The following is a 16699-nucleotide window of genomic DNA, read 5'->3' on the forward strand; positions in this document are numbered from 1 at the left end:
AGCGGAATGGTGTCTGGTTGCGTTCTTTCTGCACATGCTCCGTACTGACGTGGTGACGTCACTTTGTGACGTAAGTAACGTCACTTGCAACATGGCTTCCAAGCACAGCGCACCTAATTGGAGTCCGGCGGAAAGATTGTATTTAATTCAAACTTTAAAAGAATTGAATATAATTGCTCGCTTAGACGGGCGTAAAACGAGCAACAGTGAACTATTTAAAAAAAGTTGACGAGAGGTTACACGAAGCCGGAATAGACCGGAGCGTTGACCAGATTAGAAACCGGTGGAAAACTGGCTACTACAAGGCAAAAGAGCAAAACAGCAGAAGCGGATACGACCCCACAAACACAACAAGTGGGTTAAAGTTAAAACAGCAGCACTCTGACGATCGATCTCCATGTTTTGCAAAGTGACGCTTTGTTTTGATTAATCTGCGCATGTCAGACGGCAGTTGTCAAACGTCCTTTCGGAATAAAGGCAGTCACATGTAAATGCTGGATCGGAATAGATGAAGTGACATGTAAACAGCTGATCTGAAATTTCCATTCGGAATGATTTGAATCGGTATGAATAAAAGTCAGCATGTAAACGTGGCTAGTGATTATAAGGGTAATCCTATTATATCGGACGATCTCGAAAAAAAGTCCATATTTTGGCCGGCCAGTATATCGGTCAACCTTTACATGTCATCTTTAGTTGCTCCTTTTGTCAATCATGTTGCATCCATTTGCTTCCTCCTTGCCTAATTGTTCCTTCACCTCTATGTCGCTACTACCTTTTGAATGGCTTGACTTCATCATTCTTTCCCAGATGCTGCTCATCCAGAATGACTTCTGTTTAGTTCCAAATCATTGTAGGTAGAGCCTCCAAAGTCGAAAGTTGTACTTGTACTGAGAGTTACCGAGAGCAAACTGCTTTTGGCGGTCATTAGGTATGAAACTGAACTTTATTTTTGTACCGATCATCAAAGTGGCGTTAATTTAGCATTATTTTTAGGACAATAATTTGGGAATTGGTACATTGGAAAACACTAGAACAACTTAAGCATCACCAAAGGGTTTGGAGGTTCTAACTTTGGAGGTTCCACCGTAGTTCACAAATCTCCGTGCTACATTTTTGTATTTTGAAACATCTACCCAATTTCACGTGTTCCAAGATGGAGAATCTGCAAGCCATCATTAAAGAGAACTCTGAGGACCACGCTTCTTTGGCGGCAACTAACCAGGAGTCGCAGAGAGAGCTCGCCGAGCGCAATGAGGAGATCGACAAAATGTCTGCGCGAATCCGTGAGCTGGAGCAAGCACTGCTATGTAGCACAGAGTCTAATAAAGCCACTAGCCAACTGGAGCAACAACTCCACAGGGCCAAGTTAAAGGAAGAGGAGCTCATGCAAGTAAGTGTCATTTTAGTTGACCTTGTGCTTTGACTTGCATAAGTTTGCATATTTGAGTGTTGTGATTTGCACTGTCATAGACTTCATAATATATTGACGGGACACAGGCGCGGGGCTGATTAAAAGGGGGCCTATCTCCGTCAAAGTTGACCGAAAGGAAACACAGACAAAGAGCTTTTTACGTTGAAAATACTTGTGAATAAATGCCTAAATCCCTGAACTATTTACAGATATGGACGTAAAACAGTCTAGATTCTTGGTTAAAAGCAAAAGAAATGGGCAGTTAGCATTTATTTTACGTAAATATGTCGAATGTGCAGCTGGTCTTTAAGCCACTGTGGCGCCGCCTTATCACCACAAAGAGCTTTTTACGTTGAAAACTCTTGTGAATAAATGCTTAAATCTCTGAATTCTTTATCGATATGAACGTAAAACAGTCTCGATTCTTGGTTAAAAGCAAAAAAATGGGCAGTTAGTACTCATTTTACATAAATATTGCAAATTATGACGCCAGTGCTGTAGCGGTTAATTTCTCCCATTGATTTTTTTTTTTTTTTTTTTCCACATTTCAAAATGCATACATGGTACGAAAAATTTAATAATTACCTTGAATCCTCGAACAAATCACTCCTGAGAAAATCCTTCCTCTTTGTATGCGGTACAGCTGTCGTACTTTTTCTACCTAAATCTGGCGTTGGATCGCTGCATGTGTTTGAGAATACCTGCGACCGACTTCGACCAACTGAAGCCGAGTGTGGGACGGCCTCCTACTTGAAAATGTTGAGCATTGTCTGGGGAATGTGTCCCGTCAATATCATTACGAAGTCTATGGCACTGTGATCAATCCTACACGACTCTACTCTTCCTCCTTTTTGGCAGGATAAGCAAGCCCTGGAACAGCAGCAGATGTCCAACAGGCTCCAGATATCGGCGCTGCAGTCCAAACTGGATGAGACTCGACACTGTTACAACGACAATACTCGCGAGCCCATTCAGGAGCTCAGGGATGCTCTTGATACGGCACAACAAAGCCTACAGAGCAAAGAGCAAAAGGTTTGCTGCATTCAATCCTGAATTTATGGCCGTCCCCAAATTTATGAAATGATAACTGGTGTGCAATCATATAATTTGCGCAGTAGTCTAAGGGCACGTTTACATGGTGACGCTGCGAAACCAAGACGCAACGCAACGATTGTCTTGTGGAATGGCCTTGCCTTTACATGATGACGATGAAAACAGAAGGCGGAGACGCTAATTTTTAATCCAGCCTCCAAAACAGAACGAATCGATTGTGGGGATTGCTCCACAACCATATGATTGGAACGTTCTCGCTCTGATGATGTCAGCACTAGCACACGTAACTTTGAGCATGCACAGTCGCTGCTAGTAAACATTCAAAACGGCAAACATAGTGGAACGCCGGCTTTAATTTACTGTTTTTCCAATATTTTTCATTTAAATATATTTTATGTTTGCGTTTTTGTGCTTTTTGAAGCAAAAGAAAAAAACGCATGGACGCCATTGCTTTGAGTGGGCGGGTTTGTTGTCTTCCGGGCTGAGAAGGCTGTTGTCAAGGAAGTGCATCATTGGCTGTCGCCTTGTAAAACTGCACTGCCTCCTAGGACATGGCACGAATACATCGTTTTCACGTGGAATGGGGACGTAGTTCGATTGGAGGCGGGACCAAGACGGAACCATGTAAATGCAAACATGAAATGTGTCGTATTCTTGGCGCGTACCATCTAAACGGCCCCTAAGAATACGCTGTGACCCAGCTGAATGAGTCTTTAGTTCAAAATTTATTTGAAAGACTTTGCTATATATGAAATATTTACCTGAGCTTGAAACCTGAGTCGTGAACTTCTAGATTCTACATTGAAAGCTTGTGTCGTTTGAAACCCTATTAAACTTAGAGCCCTAGTTTAAATCTGTTACATGACAGCTAAATTTGAAAGTCTAAATGTTTTATAACACAAATGTTTTCTTTGCGATTTTATAATTGAGATCGTAGATTTAAAAAAAATGTTTAGGTTGTCCTCGATGATCAGCAGTGACGTTTAATCGACCGAACATGGCTGAGATGCAACTTTACTATAGTTTGGCAGACAGCCAAAAGTCAGAGTCCAATTTTAATGGTTTAAAAGCAGGTTATCACACCACAGTTGAGGTAAAATTAACACTCAACACACATAAAAAAGCAAGTTCCACATACTTGGCATTTTAAAATGCCAAATATATTTTGTTTTTCAAACACGTGCTAGCTTAACCCTAATATAGAATGGAAGACGCCATTCACGCTCTAATGAAAATTGGCGTCAATTAACCTTATTAAGCTCTCAAAACAATATTCACACACGCATTCAAAACTACCATTTAACTCATTGGCTGCCATTGAGGGAGACAGACAAACCAGAGTTGTCCTAAAAATGAATTTTTACATTGGCCACACAATAATTTAAGCATTTTACTACTTACAATCCCCAAACTAAGAAAACACATCAACAATCTTTGTACTATTTTAAGCTTTAATCATATTTACATAATGGGGTAGACTACGATGCCTTCCATCCCAATTTTCTGTTAACATCTACGTTTTTTAGGTGGAAGTTCTGCAGTGCGAACTGGACAATGTGCAAAGAGACTTGAGCATTAAAGAAGCAGAGTTGAAATACCTCACACTCCAACTGGAGCAACTCACCACTGAGAAGGCAGCAAAGGTTAATGAGCTCCAAGAACAGATTGACACCCTTAAGGTAGATTTGTTCAAAATGGATTTATGTTGTCATTTTATATTCTGTACTTGTCTGACAGCATCTGTTTCCACTACTAGGAACAAGTGTCCACCCTCAGTATTTTGGCAGAGGAAAAAGAGATCCAAAGACAGGCAGAAGACTCAGAGGAAGAGACACTCCCCACTGCACTAATACAGGAGAAGAACCTAGAGATTGACCACCTCAACAATGAGATCCAAAGGCTGGAGCAGGAGCTGGAGAATACCAACAATAAGGTCTTAAATTCACATTAAAAAGTCTGTTCTCCACCAAGCGCTTAGGCTGTAAAAGCTGCACTTTTTTAGACTCCCCTTGTATATGTCCCAAAATATTTGGTAAGCTTTGAGACGCATTTGACGAAACCCAGATCCATAATAAATCTACATTTTTAAATGTTGAACAATGCACCATCTTAAAATGAGTCTTCAAACTGACTCTCAGAATTTTTTTGTTAGGTTTTCATTTTTAAAAACTACAAAATTTTACTGTTAAATTTACGTTCACGGAACCACCATACCATTTTTACATGTACTAGTCCTTCTAAAAAAATTAGCATATTGTGATAAAGTTGATTATTTTCTGTAATGTATTGATAAACATTAGACTTTCATATAGTTTAGATTCATTACACACAACTGATGTAGTTCAAGCCTTTTATTGTTTTAATATTGATGATTTTGGCAAAAAAGTCCAGAAAAACCAAAAATCCCTATCTCGAAAAATCAGCATATCATGAAAAGGTACTCTAAAGAAGCTACTAACCTAATCATCTAAATAAACGAATTAACTCAAAACCTCTGCGAAAGATTTCTGAGGCTTTAAAAAACTTATTTAAACATATTTCATCTGACCAATACAAAAAAGTGTTTTTATTTAAAAAAAAAAAAAAAAAAAAAAAGTCAACCTTCAATTAATTATATCAGCTATGCACTCAATACTTGGTCGGGAAACCTTTTGCAGAAATGACTGCTTCAATGCGGCGTGGCATGGAGGCAATCAGCCTGTGGCACTGCTGAGGTGTTATGGAGGCCCAGGATGCTTCGATAGTGGCCTTAAGCTCATCCACAGTGTTGGGTCTGGTGTCCCTCAACTTCCTCTTCACGTTATCCCACAGATTTTCTATGGGGTTCAGGTCAGAAGAGATGGCAGTCCAATTGAGCATAGTAATGCCATGGTCAATAAACCATTTACCAGTGGTTTTGGCACTTTGAGCAGGTGCCAAGTCGTGCTGAAAAATGAAATCTTCATCTCCATAAAGCTTTTCAGCAGATGGAAGCATGAAGTGCTCCAAAATCTCCTGATAGATAGCTGCATTGACCCTGCCCTTGATAAAACACAGTAGACCAACACCATCAACTGACATGGCACCCCAGACCGTCACTGACTGTTGGTACTTGATACTGGACTTCAGGCATTTTGGCTTTTCCTTCTCCCCAGTCTTCCTCCAAACTCTGGCACATTGATTTCTGAATGACATGCAAAATTTGCATTCATCTGAAAAAAGTACTTTGGACCACTGAGCAACAGTCCAGTGCTGCTTCTCTGTAGCCCAGGTCAGGTGCTTCTCCCATTTCCAGCACACACGATGGCTCTGGATGTTTCTACTCCAGACTCAGTCCACTGTTTCTGCAGATCCCCCAAGGTCTGGAATGGGCCCTTCTCCACAATCTTTCTCAGGGTGTGGTCCCCTCTTCTGATTGTGCAGCGTTTCCTGCCACACTTTTTCCCTTCCCACAGACTTCCCACTGAGGTGCCTTGATTCTTTCATTTTGAGTTAATTTGTTTATTTAGATGATTAGGTTAGTAGCTTCTTTAGAGTACCTTTTCATGATATGCTATTTTTTTTGAGATAGGGATTTTTGATTTTTCTTGACTTTTTTGCCGAATCATCGATATTAAAACAATAAAAGGCTTGAACTACTGCAGTTGTGTCACTTGTGTGTAATGAATCTAAAAATCTAATGTTTATCAATACATTACAGAAAATAATCAACTTCATCACAATATGCTATTTTTTAGAAGGACTAGTATTTTATGGTATTTAAGTTTTTTTTTTTTTTTTTTTTTTAAATATTATTTTAATGATGATAATATGGCAATCACAGCTGCCAGTATTTTACCCTAAATTTTGTTAAATGCAGACTTTATTAGTATTTGACATTTTAGTACTAATGTTCGTTTTGGATAGGTATCTCAAAAGGATCTGGAGGCCGAGCATCTCCTTTCCGACAATGCCAGATTGCGGCAGGACAAACGTGAAGAGGAAGAGCGCCTCCACGAGGTCATCAGCACTCTGCATGCAGAACTCTCCACGCTCAGACCCACTGTGTACGAGGTGAGCGACTCGCAGGACAGCGACAGCATCAACCCCTCGCTGGCTCCCAGCCCCGAACCTCGAGGCGGACCAAGCAGCCTAAAGCATGAGCTCAACTTGAGTCATCCGGCCTCCTCTCGGCCCCTCCGGTCGCGACTCCGGGCCCTTCAGAGTCAGCTGGAAACGGCGGTGGCGGAGAAGGAGAGTTTGGAGCGTTTACTGCTCACCCAGGAGGAGGAGTACAGAGGCCACGACAGAGAGTTTGGCCAACAGCTGAAAGCGGAGAGGGAGAAAGCGGACGAGCTCCGAGGCCAGCTCGCACTCAAAGAGGCCGAATTTGTGGGTGTCGAGGAGGAGAGGGACGCTTTCAGACTACAAGCGCAGCAGGTGGTTGCTCTGCAAAAAGAGAAAGATCACCTCAGCTCTCTGGTTACACAACTTCAGCAGAAGGAAGAAGACTTGGTGAGAGAAGTTGAGGACTTAAAAATCAAAGAACAGGAAATCAAGACCGAAGGCCTGACTGCGGGGACGCAAGTAGTGAGGCTAAGATCTGAAGTGGCCAGTAGAGACGAGGCCATCAAGGAGGCGCGGGCGACGGTGGATGCGCTCGAATCCATCAAGGCAGAGCTGTCAACCGAAGGTGAGGCCCTCAAGAGGAGAGAGGTGCAGCTCCAGGAGGAAATTGAACGACTGAAAGCCCATGTCGATGAGCTCACTGCTCGGCTTCTGGAAAGGGAGAACGATCAGGTGAAGGAACTGCTGGTGAGTTGGTCTTTTCTCACGAAAAACGCCACAATCGAGTAACCCTCTAGTGCACGAATTGGACCCCCCCCCCCACCCCCCCACCGCAATGCATAGTCCCATGCACACAGTTTTTCTTCTCTTTAGTTTTATTGCATTCATATTGGACAGTGGTCTCAGCCGAGGGGCTAATTACGGCCCACGCGACATTATTTTGTGGCCCCCATTTAATTGTAATATTAGTGTTGCCTGCATGTATTTTACGATGGGGAAATAAAAAAAAAGTAAATTCCAATTAAAGTGAATGAATTAATTGAAGGATCCATTTTGGAGGGGGAAAAAATTATTTAAATAGTAATAAGTAAAAAATTTAAAAAATGCAAATTAAAAAAAATCCATGAGGAATAAAACATAATTTGTAAAAGATAATTAATAATAAATAATAGTAATCCTCCGTAAAATCAATTAAAAAATTCAAAGGGATCCACGGCTAGAAAGACGTGCACTTCTTAAAAGATAAACGTTATTATGAGATAAAATAATTTGATATTAAAACCCTTCTTGATGATTTCATTTTTATACAATTTGTAAAATTAGTTTAACTAGTAGGTCAGCATTGTTGTTGACGTCGCAGGGCGGTGACGTCTCTGGGTTACGCTGCCGGGCTTCCAGAATATGACTCTAGCGACACAAACATGTCTACCGTTCAACCCATAAAATTTGAGCCTGAGAAAAACATTAATGAGCATGACAGCTCTGTTGATATTTCACGAAAGGAGCAGAAAAAGCAAAATCAACAGGAAAGACGGGATAAGATAAGAGTATGACAAAACCGGTGTTCTGCCAAAATGTGCTACACCGGCAAAACGTTCACTACCACCAGACCTCAGGAATACTGACTCACCCCCCCTTTTTCATTACAAATTTAAAACTCACCTGTTCAGACTCGCATATATTTTATTTAGTGTTCTCAATCCTTAATTTGTTTAAATGTTTTTTAAATGATTATACGGCGACCATGAGTGCCAGAAAGGCGCCTTCAAATAAAATGTATTATTATTATTATTATTATGAATATCAAATAACGGCGGTTTAAAAATGCTGTGTGACTAATGTGGTCAAGAGATCCACAATCTGCTTTAAAACTACAACAAGAAAATGCTCAAAAGTATGAGGAAGAATATGCAAAAAGTATTTTGAGGCAATGAAAAGGTAATAAAAGACACAATAAAAACACAAATAGTACGTACTTGCCGCTTTTAACCGATGTGTGTATGTGTTGGACCTCTCGCCGCATATCAAGAATTGCAGAACACCGGTAGTGTTCGTCTAGTAACAGTGACAAACTACTTCATCACCCTAAGCGTCCATTGCGCTCATATAACAAGGTGCCCTCTGTAGGTCAAAACTAATGATTATAGATTTTTAAATCAATGGCAATATTTTATATGTTTCCAATAACTTATTTTAGTAAAAGAGAACAAGCTTATTAGAGCCTACAAGCCTTTAAGTCCGAGGTTCCCTTTAAAACTTAAATAAATAAATTAAAACAAATTGTAAAAAATCGGAAAAAAAGACATAAATTCAAATAAGTGTGGACTGTGTGCATTTTGCTATTAGAATATTTATTTTTTTATTTGTTTTATAAATCTCTAGATTTTACATAGCTTAATTCCTCGGCTGCCATTGACATCATTCAATGCTTTTCAGTGAATAATAAAATGTATTGGATGTCTATTGCCGTCAGTAGATGTTTTCTGTAATTTTTGTGTTCCAAATAATAAAAGAACGACTATAGGGATTAGCATGTAAAATGGAATTGAAAATCTGATTAAATATTGGGGCAAAAAGGTGACAGAGGTCAGAAAAGGATTTTTTCATAAAGCCATGAAAGAATAATATGATGTAGATAAGCACTGTTTTAGTCTGGGACGTAATGCCTAACTGCCTCTTTAAAAATAAAAAAAATTGCAGTGTAGCCTTGCTAAACGCTAGACCACATCTGGTAGTAATTAGGGCGGAAGGTACGTCAAGGCGGCATTGTGGAGGAAGTGACATTGAAATGAGGAAGCGGGTAGAAGAATCAGTGGTAGCTGTTGTTTTTAAGCTTCCCCACATTACTGTGGGATTTTTAGAAGACAAGAAACCTAATTTGGATTACGTTGGACTGCGTCATGTCTCTGCTATGATCCTGCTTGGCTCATGTTGCGGTGAATACAAGAACGGGTCACATTTGCGTCATTGATTAACGGCATGTTGTGCTTGTTGAATGACGACCTGGAGAAGTACTGCGAATGGGAGAAGTTAATGTCCTCGAATGACTGACTAAATACTAATGAGAGCTTTTTTTCTCTGTTAGGCCCAAAGTGAGGAGAATCTGGTTAAAGCCGATGCCATCATAAAACTGAGGGAGACGGAGCTGGCCACACTAGCAGAGGAGCTTCAGGCCCTGAGGGAAGAGTTGGCCACTGTGAAACAAAACTTAAGTAGCAGCACTCAAAGAGCTGAAAATTTACTTGAAGAAGTACAGGTAACAATCAGGAAAAAAACATATAGACAAAAGATATTTTGTTTACGGTAATTCTGACACATGGCGCTTTGAGGTTGCAAATGGCACACAGAGAACTTGTTGGCTCTGTGCCGTATGAACTATGTTGGGATGGTTTTTAAAATGTTTTCATGTATAAATGTGAATTACTGAAAAATGTGAAGAACGTCACAAATAAGTTTTACATTTCTGGATGTAGTAAGGTTTGCAATAATTAAAGTAACACTTAAGATTGAGTCTTCAGAATACAAGTTATAATGACTTTACTAACGTGTTACAATAAGTCAATGAAACACTTGATGATGATGGGCAAATTGCGCATCATAAACAGTTTTATTCATACCTGGCTGAATTTTGACTTATATCATTATTAGAGAAAAGACCGTGCCCTGGTGGACCTGGAGAGCAACAATTGCCTGCTGGAAAGGGAGATTGTTCGTCTGAGGGATGACTTGACCGTCCAGGAGAAGTCGCTAGCCTTCCAGCAAAGGGAACTGCAGCAATTCAAACAGCACAGTCGCCAACTGGACACACTTACTCACCAAAAGAGAGGCTCACACTCGGGTGAGTCTTCAATGGCTTCGAGCCCATTCTTCAGCAGCCGTTTGCTCATTTTTACTTTTTTATATTCACAAATACGTGTAAGTAGTGTTCTACGTATAATAGTACCTTGATAGTGAAACACTACCATCGAGAATACCTAAAACATGAGAGCAGTGGAATACCTTTGCTAAAATTCCATCATTTTAGACGTCGATGTCTCGTGTCCATTTCTATCTAGCACAGGTATAACGTGGAACCATGATGTCATAATTCAAATTTGTAAAAAATTTAAATGTCCTTCTCTTTCAGATATTTCTCATAGCTCTTTTGAGGATGTGGTGAGCGCCTGTCGTGACACCACCTCCCTGAGCTCCCCGGAGGTGATGCGGCACCTGGAGTGCTCCAAAGATCTCCCCAAGGAACATTTGCACACTTCCATTTTGGGTTTTCGTCTGTCTGAGCTGAGCACGCTAGACCTGGTCCACCCTGACCCTGGGGTCAGCAAGTCATCCGTGGTGGCAATGGATGCTCCTTTCTCCGGGACCATTACCCCAGACCCAATGAGACCGAGCAGCCACTCCCCTCGGTCTCTTTCCATTTCGGAAAACTCTTCCATTGTGGACTCAGCTGGTGTACAGAAAGTATGTAATCACAACAACAGCACCGTACATCCTTTTTCATTACCATTGGTTGAAATGTCAACTTCCCACTATGTCAGAATTTAAGTGCAAAATGGCGACAATTTATTTTCTAGCAATATTCTTATTTTTTAAGGTGTGTGATTTGGATGGATTTGACGTAACTGCACCCTCATCCCCGCTCGGATCTACATCTTCCTTATCTGCACCAGAATGGGCCAGCGACGGCTACGGCAGCAGTGAGTATCCCTGAGCTGCACACCTGTAACAATGAGTTCTTGGCAGAGCAAGATTAATGCAATCTGTGGCGTCTAGACGTAAGCTCCGAACTGGGAGCCAGGCTGAAAGTGGAGCTGGACCAGACTGAGAGGCTAGACGCTCAGTTTGTGGAGTATCTCCGCTGTCGGGGCATGAACCCCACTGCTAACACTGACAGCGCTGCAGGCAGCATGAGCTTCAGCGATGACCTCTTGACTCCAGAACTTCAGGTAGACTCTTAAATACGGGCAAAATATTTGATTACAATTGTATAAATACCCCACACCTGATGATCTCTATCCTCTTTCTAATTTATATTTATTAGAACTGTGCGGAATGTCGATATAGATCGCCAAAACGGTAGTAAATCACCATAATTTCCATCTATCGTCGCTATCGTTATCGTCTGATAACTGAACAGCTGCCCCAGAAGTACTATTGGATGGCCTCTAGAGGTCCCTATCCAAACAAAATAGGAGTATCTTTCATCTACCTGTTATCCATTGTTTTTTTTTATCAACACTTCACCTAATTGGGTTAACTCGGACAGTTTCTTCCTGCTATCGTAATAGAGCGATGCACAGACTACATTGTGAATAAATGTACACCACCAACGATACATTGTTTGTGGTTCATAATTAAAACATAAACAATTCGTAATTATGACGTAGTTGAACACAAAGAGAAACCACAACTACATGAATTCAAATATTTGTACACAAAATGCCACCGCAGTGCATGCTGTGAATTTACTACCTCACCTATCCCGTATTTTAGTAATGAATTCAAAACAAATGGAAATTAGTGTTAAAACAAAGACATGCAACTCACAAAAACAACAGACAAGCCACTTTGTGGCATTATTGAACCCCTCTTCTTAAATGTTTTCATAAAGGACAAGTCTTTAACTTGCGGCTCAGTGGCCAATTGCGGCCCATGGAACAATATTTGCAACATCCAACTGTAATATTTGTGTTGTAGCCCGTATTTTGCAATGGGCAATGAAATAAATAACTTTAAATAGAATAAATGAATTGAAGGATCCATTTTGGGGAAAAATAGTAATTGGTAAAATATGATTTTTAAGACGAGTGATAAAAAATATAAATATTATTAACTAAAATTCATTTAAATTATAATTAAAACCTCAAAAAAAAGGTCATGAATTAGAAAAAAATAATACGGACATCAATTCAAATAAGTGTGGCCTGTGTGTATTTTGCTGTGCGGTTATTTTATTTTTTGGTTTTTTTTTATAAATCTCTTCCGACCTTACATAGCTTTACTCTTTATCTGGAATTGACGGCAATAGACGTCTAATCCATTTTACTTGGAAGGGCTTTACTCCTTGACCTGGGCTGACAGTGAATGAGTTACGCTAATGATAACTTTGAATAGATGTCTACTGTAGTGAATGATCACTTTGAATAGATGTCCACTGTAGTTACCACTGCTCCTGAATGGGTTAATATTATATAATGCTTGCTTAATATGGTCTTAAAATTTAAAACCACTCACACGCACTACCAGATAGGGTAATTAGATACAGTATCTTTATTATTTACATTTTAACAAAAACACGCATTACTTCTTTATATGGGCCATCTTGATTCATTTCACATTAATGAAAGGTCTGTTTGATGTCAACTCAAAAATAAAATGAAAAGTGTTGTATTATCGTTCACCCAATATTTAAAAATGTAATCTCGTTCCATATTGCCATCATGATATCAGATAGCCCCTAATATTTGTTATCTGTTTTTAAAAAGGCCCACTTGAGGAAAGTGTACCAAGAAAGCTGCAGAATCTTGACCTTGTCCCAGCGTTGGACCTCGAAATCATTCCATCCATCGTATGTCGCGGAATTAAACTCAATCTCACAGCTCCAGGAAAAAAACGATCCCACTCTACTGGGCCAAGGCGATAATCTGTCCTCCAACCCTCCCATGAGCTGGCAGGAAGAGAAAAGGGCCCTGCAAGGGACTGTAATTTCTCTTCGTGAGCTGCTCTGCCGGATGGCGCAGAGACACACACAGGTGAGTTTTGAAGTAAACTTCTTGGTAACCTTCGGCCAAAGCAGTTTTTTGACATCAATGAGCACCGAATGAGTTACTGGTCTAAACAAAGGGAATTACATATATATCACATCGGGTTTTTATGGGGAAATTTACGCTTAAATAAATCCAACCCCAAGAACAGATATATCACTAACAGGAAAATTTAAAATAATGTGGTAACTCGCAAGTGACGTGGGGGACAAAGCATGGAGATACTGGCTGGTCTTGTGTTCCATACACCGCAAGACCAAAGAAACATGTTGCTATATTGAACGCAGAACACAGGCAGGCCATTTAGTGAGCAAGACTACTCTGTTACGGTTTCCTAACAAATTTTCCATCAATTGGGCCATTTTGGGCCTTCCTCTTGCAGTCCGAAAAATTCTGTTATTGGTCATCTGTTGACTACTTGACTTTATTCATGTTTGTCCCCAGCCTACCTCTAGAGATGATGCTGACAGAGAGTTCCTCCAAGAGGAATCCCAAACAAAAGCAGAGCTGGAAGAAAGCCAGAAGCAGTTGAAATGTGCTCATGAGACTCAGCAGGAACAAAAGAACAAAATAAAAACGCTCAGGTAACCTTGTCCAATTGCACCAATGGCACAAAGAACATTTATTGTCATGAGATATGCCTATGTACAGTGTATCAAATATTCCTCTAGAATAGTGTCTACTACAGTGCCTTGCAAACGTATTCGGCCCCCTTGAATCTTGCAACCTTTCGCCACATTTCAGGCTTCAAACATAAATATATGAAATTTAATTTTTTTGTCAAGAATCAACAACAAGTGGGACACAATCGTGAAGTGGAACAACATTTATTGGATAATTTAAACTTTTTTAACAAATAAAAAACTGAAAAGTGGGGCGTGCAATATTATTCGGCCCCTTTACTTATAGTGCAGCAAACTCACTCCAGAAGTTCAGTGAGGATCGCTGAATGATCCAATGTTGTCCTAAATGACCGATGATGATAAATAGAATCCAAATGTGTGTAATCAAGTCTCCGTATAAATGCACCTGCTCTGTGATAGTCTCAGGGTTCTGTTTAAAGTGCAGAGAGCATTATGAAAACCAAGGAACACACCAGGCAGGTCCGAGATACTGTTGTGGAGAAGTTTAAAGCCGGATTTGGATACAAAAAGATTTCCCAAGCTTTAAACATCTCAAGGAGCACTGTGCAAGCCATCATATTGAAATGGAAGGAGCATCAGACCACTGCAAATTTACCAAGACCCAGCCGTCCTTCCAAACTTTCTTCTCAAACAAGGAGAAAACTGATCAGAGATGCAGCCAAGAGGTCCATGATCAGTCTGGATGAACTGCAGAGATCTACAGCTGAGGTGGGAGAGTCTGTCCATAGGACAACAATCAGTCATACACTGCACAAATCTGGCCTTTATGGAAGAGTGGCAAGAAGAAAGCCATTTCTCAAAGATATCCATAAAAAGTCTCGTTTAAAGTTTGCCACAAGCCACCTGGGAGACACACCAAACATGTGGAAGAAGGTGCTCTGGTCAGATAAAACCAAAATTGAACTTTTTGGCCACAATGCAAAACGATATGTTTGGCGTAAAAGCAACACAGCTCATCACCCTGAACACACCATCCCCACTGTCAAACATGGTGGCGGCAGCATCATGGTTTGGGCCTGCTTTTCTTCAGCAGGGACAGGGAAGATGGTTAAAATTGACGGGAAGATGGATGCAGCCAAATACAGGAACATTCTGGAAGAAAACCTGTTGGTATCTGCACAAGACCTGAGACTGGGACGGAGATTTATCTTCCAACGGGATAATGATCAAAAACATAAAGCCAAATCTACAATGGAATGGTTCAAAATTAAACGTATCCAGGTGTTAGAATGGCCAAGTCAAAGTCCAGACCTGAATCCAATCGAGAATCTGTGGAAAGAGCTGAAGACTGCTGTTCACAAACACTCCCCATCCAACCTCACTGAGCTCGACCTGTTTTGCAAGGAAGAATGGGCAAGAATGTAAGTCTCTCGATGTGCAAAACTGATAGAAACATACCCCAAGCGACTTGCAGCTGTAATTGGAGCAAAAGGTGGCGCTACAAAGTATTAATGCAAGGGGGCCGAATAATATTGCACGCCCCACTTTTCAGTTTTTTATTTGTTAAAAAAGTTTAAATTATCCAATAAATTTTGTTCCACTTCACGATTGTGTCCCACTTGTTGTTGATTCTTGACAAAAAATTAAAATTTTATATCTTTATGTTTGAAGCCTGAAATGTGGCGAAAGGTTGCAAGGTTCAAGGGGGCCGAATACTTTTGCAAGGCACTGTATATGGTTAACTCATTGGCTGGCATTGAGAGCACTAGACGTCCAACTCATTTTGACTGGGAGGGGGCATATGAAAACTCAATTCAAAATCAAAGTCTAGCACCATAAATCATGCACGAATATGAAAATTCAAAGCCAGTACTCAGAGGTCAAATAAGTTGGACGTTTATCATTGTCAATGGGAGACAATGAGATAAGAAAGACACTCATTTATTTCAAGGAATGTTGCAATAGATGGCCTTTAATGCCCCATATGGAAATTCATTTTCACTGTCTGTCTTCACCAACATTAATACAAAACCACATCAATTCATAATAGACAACATTTCGGATTGACAAGGCGAATACTCAGACAACTGGCTCCTACAGGGTTATCGTGGGAGGTTATTGAGTGCTGAGATGGCAGATGGGACAAAGCTTTTACTGAAGCTTATGGTGTCACTGTCTTCATAGAAATAAGACCGATTGTCTACGACAGTGCAATAATCCCCCCCCCCCCCAACAAAGCACTTTTTTCCCTCTTTAATAGTTGTATCGTATAATATCATAGACTGATTTAGTGACTCATATATCGATAATTATTTTACAGTGATCCCTCAATTGTCGCTGTTAAAGGGGGACCAGAACCGACCGCGTAAAGTGAAAAACCGTGTCCCACCCCCCATTTTTAACATACATTTTTTAAATATGTGTTTACATGTATACACAATCAATAAGTGTATATAAAACCCTATAAATGCTTGTTATCATTAGAACATTAAAGAATAGTTTGAACATGCAAATAAAATATTAATAAAATAAATAACATACATAAAATGTGTAATATAAAACTTAATGTACATTCAGTCTCACACTTGTATGATTCATGTGTGACTGTACATACAGTGCTGCTCGAAAGTTTGTGAACCCCACAGCGATGGTCAGATTTTTTGTAAAAAAAACTAAAATAACCTTATTAAATGTTAAGTTATACCCAAATCCACAATACTGACATTCCAAATAATGGACTGAAACAAAAGAAATAGTTATATTGTCATTCTTTATTTAACAAAAGTGGTTGATTTAAGAAAAACTCAGATATCATGTGTGCAAAAGTATGTGAACCCCTTCAGTTAATAGGATATTGCGCC

General features: G+C 40.1%; 1 protein-coding gene across 5 annotated transcripts in view; it reads left to right on the plus strand.

Moving 5' to 3' along the window:
• The window catches only part of pcnt (pericentrin), an 86886-nt gene that overhangs the window by 57235 nt on the left and 12952 nt on the right, over positions 1-16699 (plus strand). For 4 of the 5 annotated variants that reach the window (XM_057859016.1, XM_057859019.1, XM_057859017.1 and 1 more), the window contains 12 exons: positions 1157-1393; positions 2273-2446; positions 3994-4146; positions 4224-4400; positions 6353-7240; positions 9579-9749; positions 10142-10331; positions 10620-10951; positions 11085-11187; positions 11264-11436; positions 12976-13242; positions 13699-13838. In XM_057859016.1, the coding sequence (XP_057714999.1) occupies positions 1157-1393; positions 2273-2446; positions 3994-4146; positions 4224-4400; positions 6353-7240; positions 9579-9749; positions 10142-10331; positions 10620-10951; positions 11085-11187; positions 11264-11436; positions 12976-13242; positions 13699-13838 (3005 nt within the window). The remainder of the gene's footprint in view (positions 1-1156; positions 1394-2272; positions 2447-3993; positions 4147-4223; positions 4401-6352; positions 7241-9578; positions 9750-10141; positions 10332-10619; positions 10952-11084; positions 11188-11263; positions 11437-12975; positions 13243-13698; positions 13839-16699) is intronic. The other variant, XM_057859018.1, reaches the window with a different exon arrangement.

The sequence above is a fragment of the Corythoichthys intestinalis genome, chromosome 15 (genome assembly GCF_030265065.1).
Source record: "Corythoichthys intestinalis isolate RoL2023-P3 chromosome 15, ASM3026506v1, whole genome shotgun sequence".
NCBI classification, from domain to species: Eukaryota; Metazoa; Chordata; class Actinopteri; order Syngnathiformes; family Syngnathidae; genus Corythoichthys; species Corythoichthys intestinalis.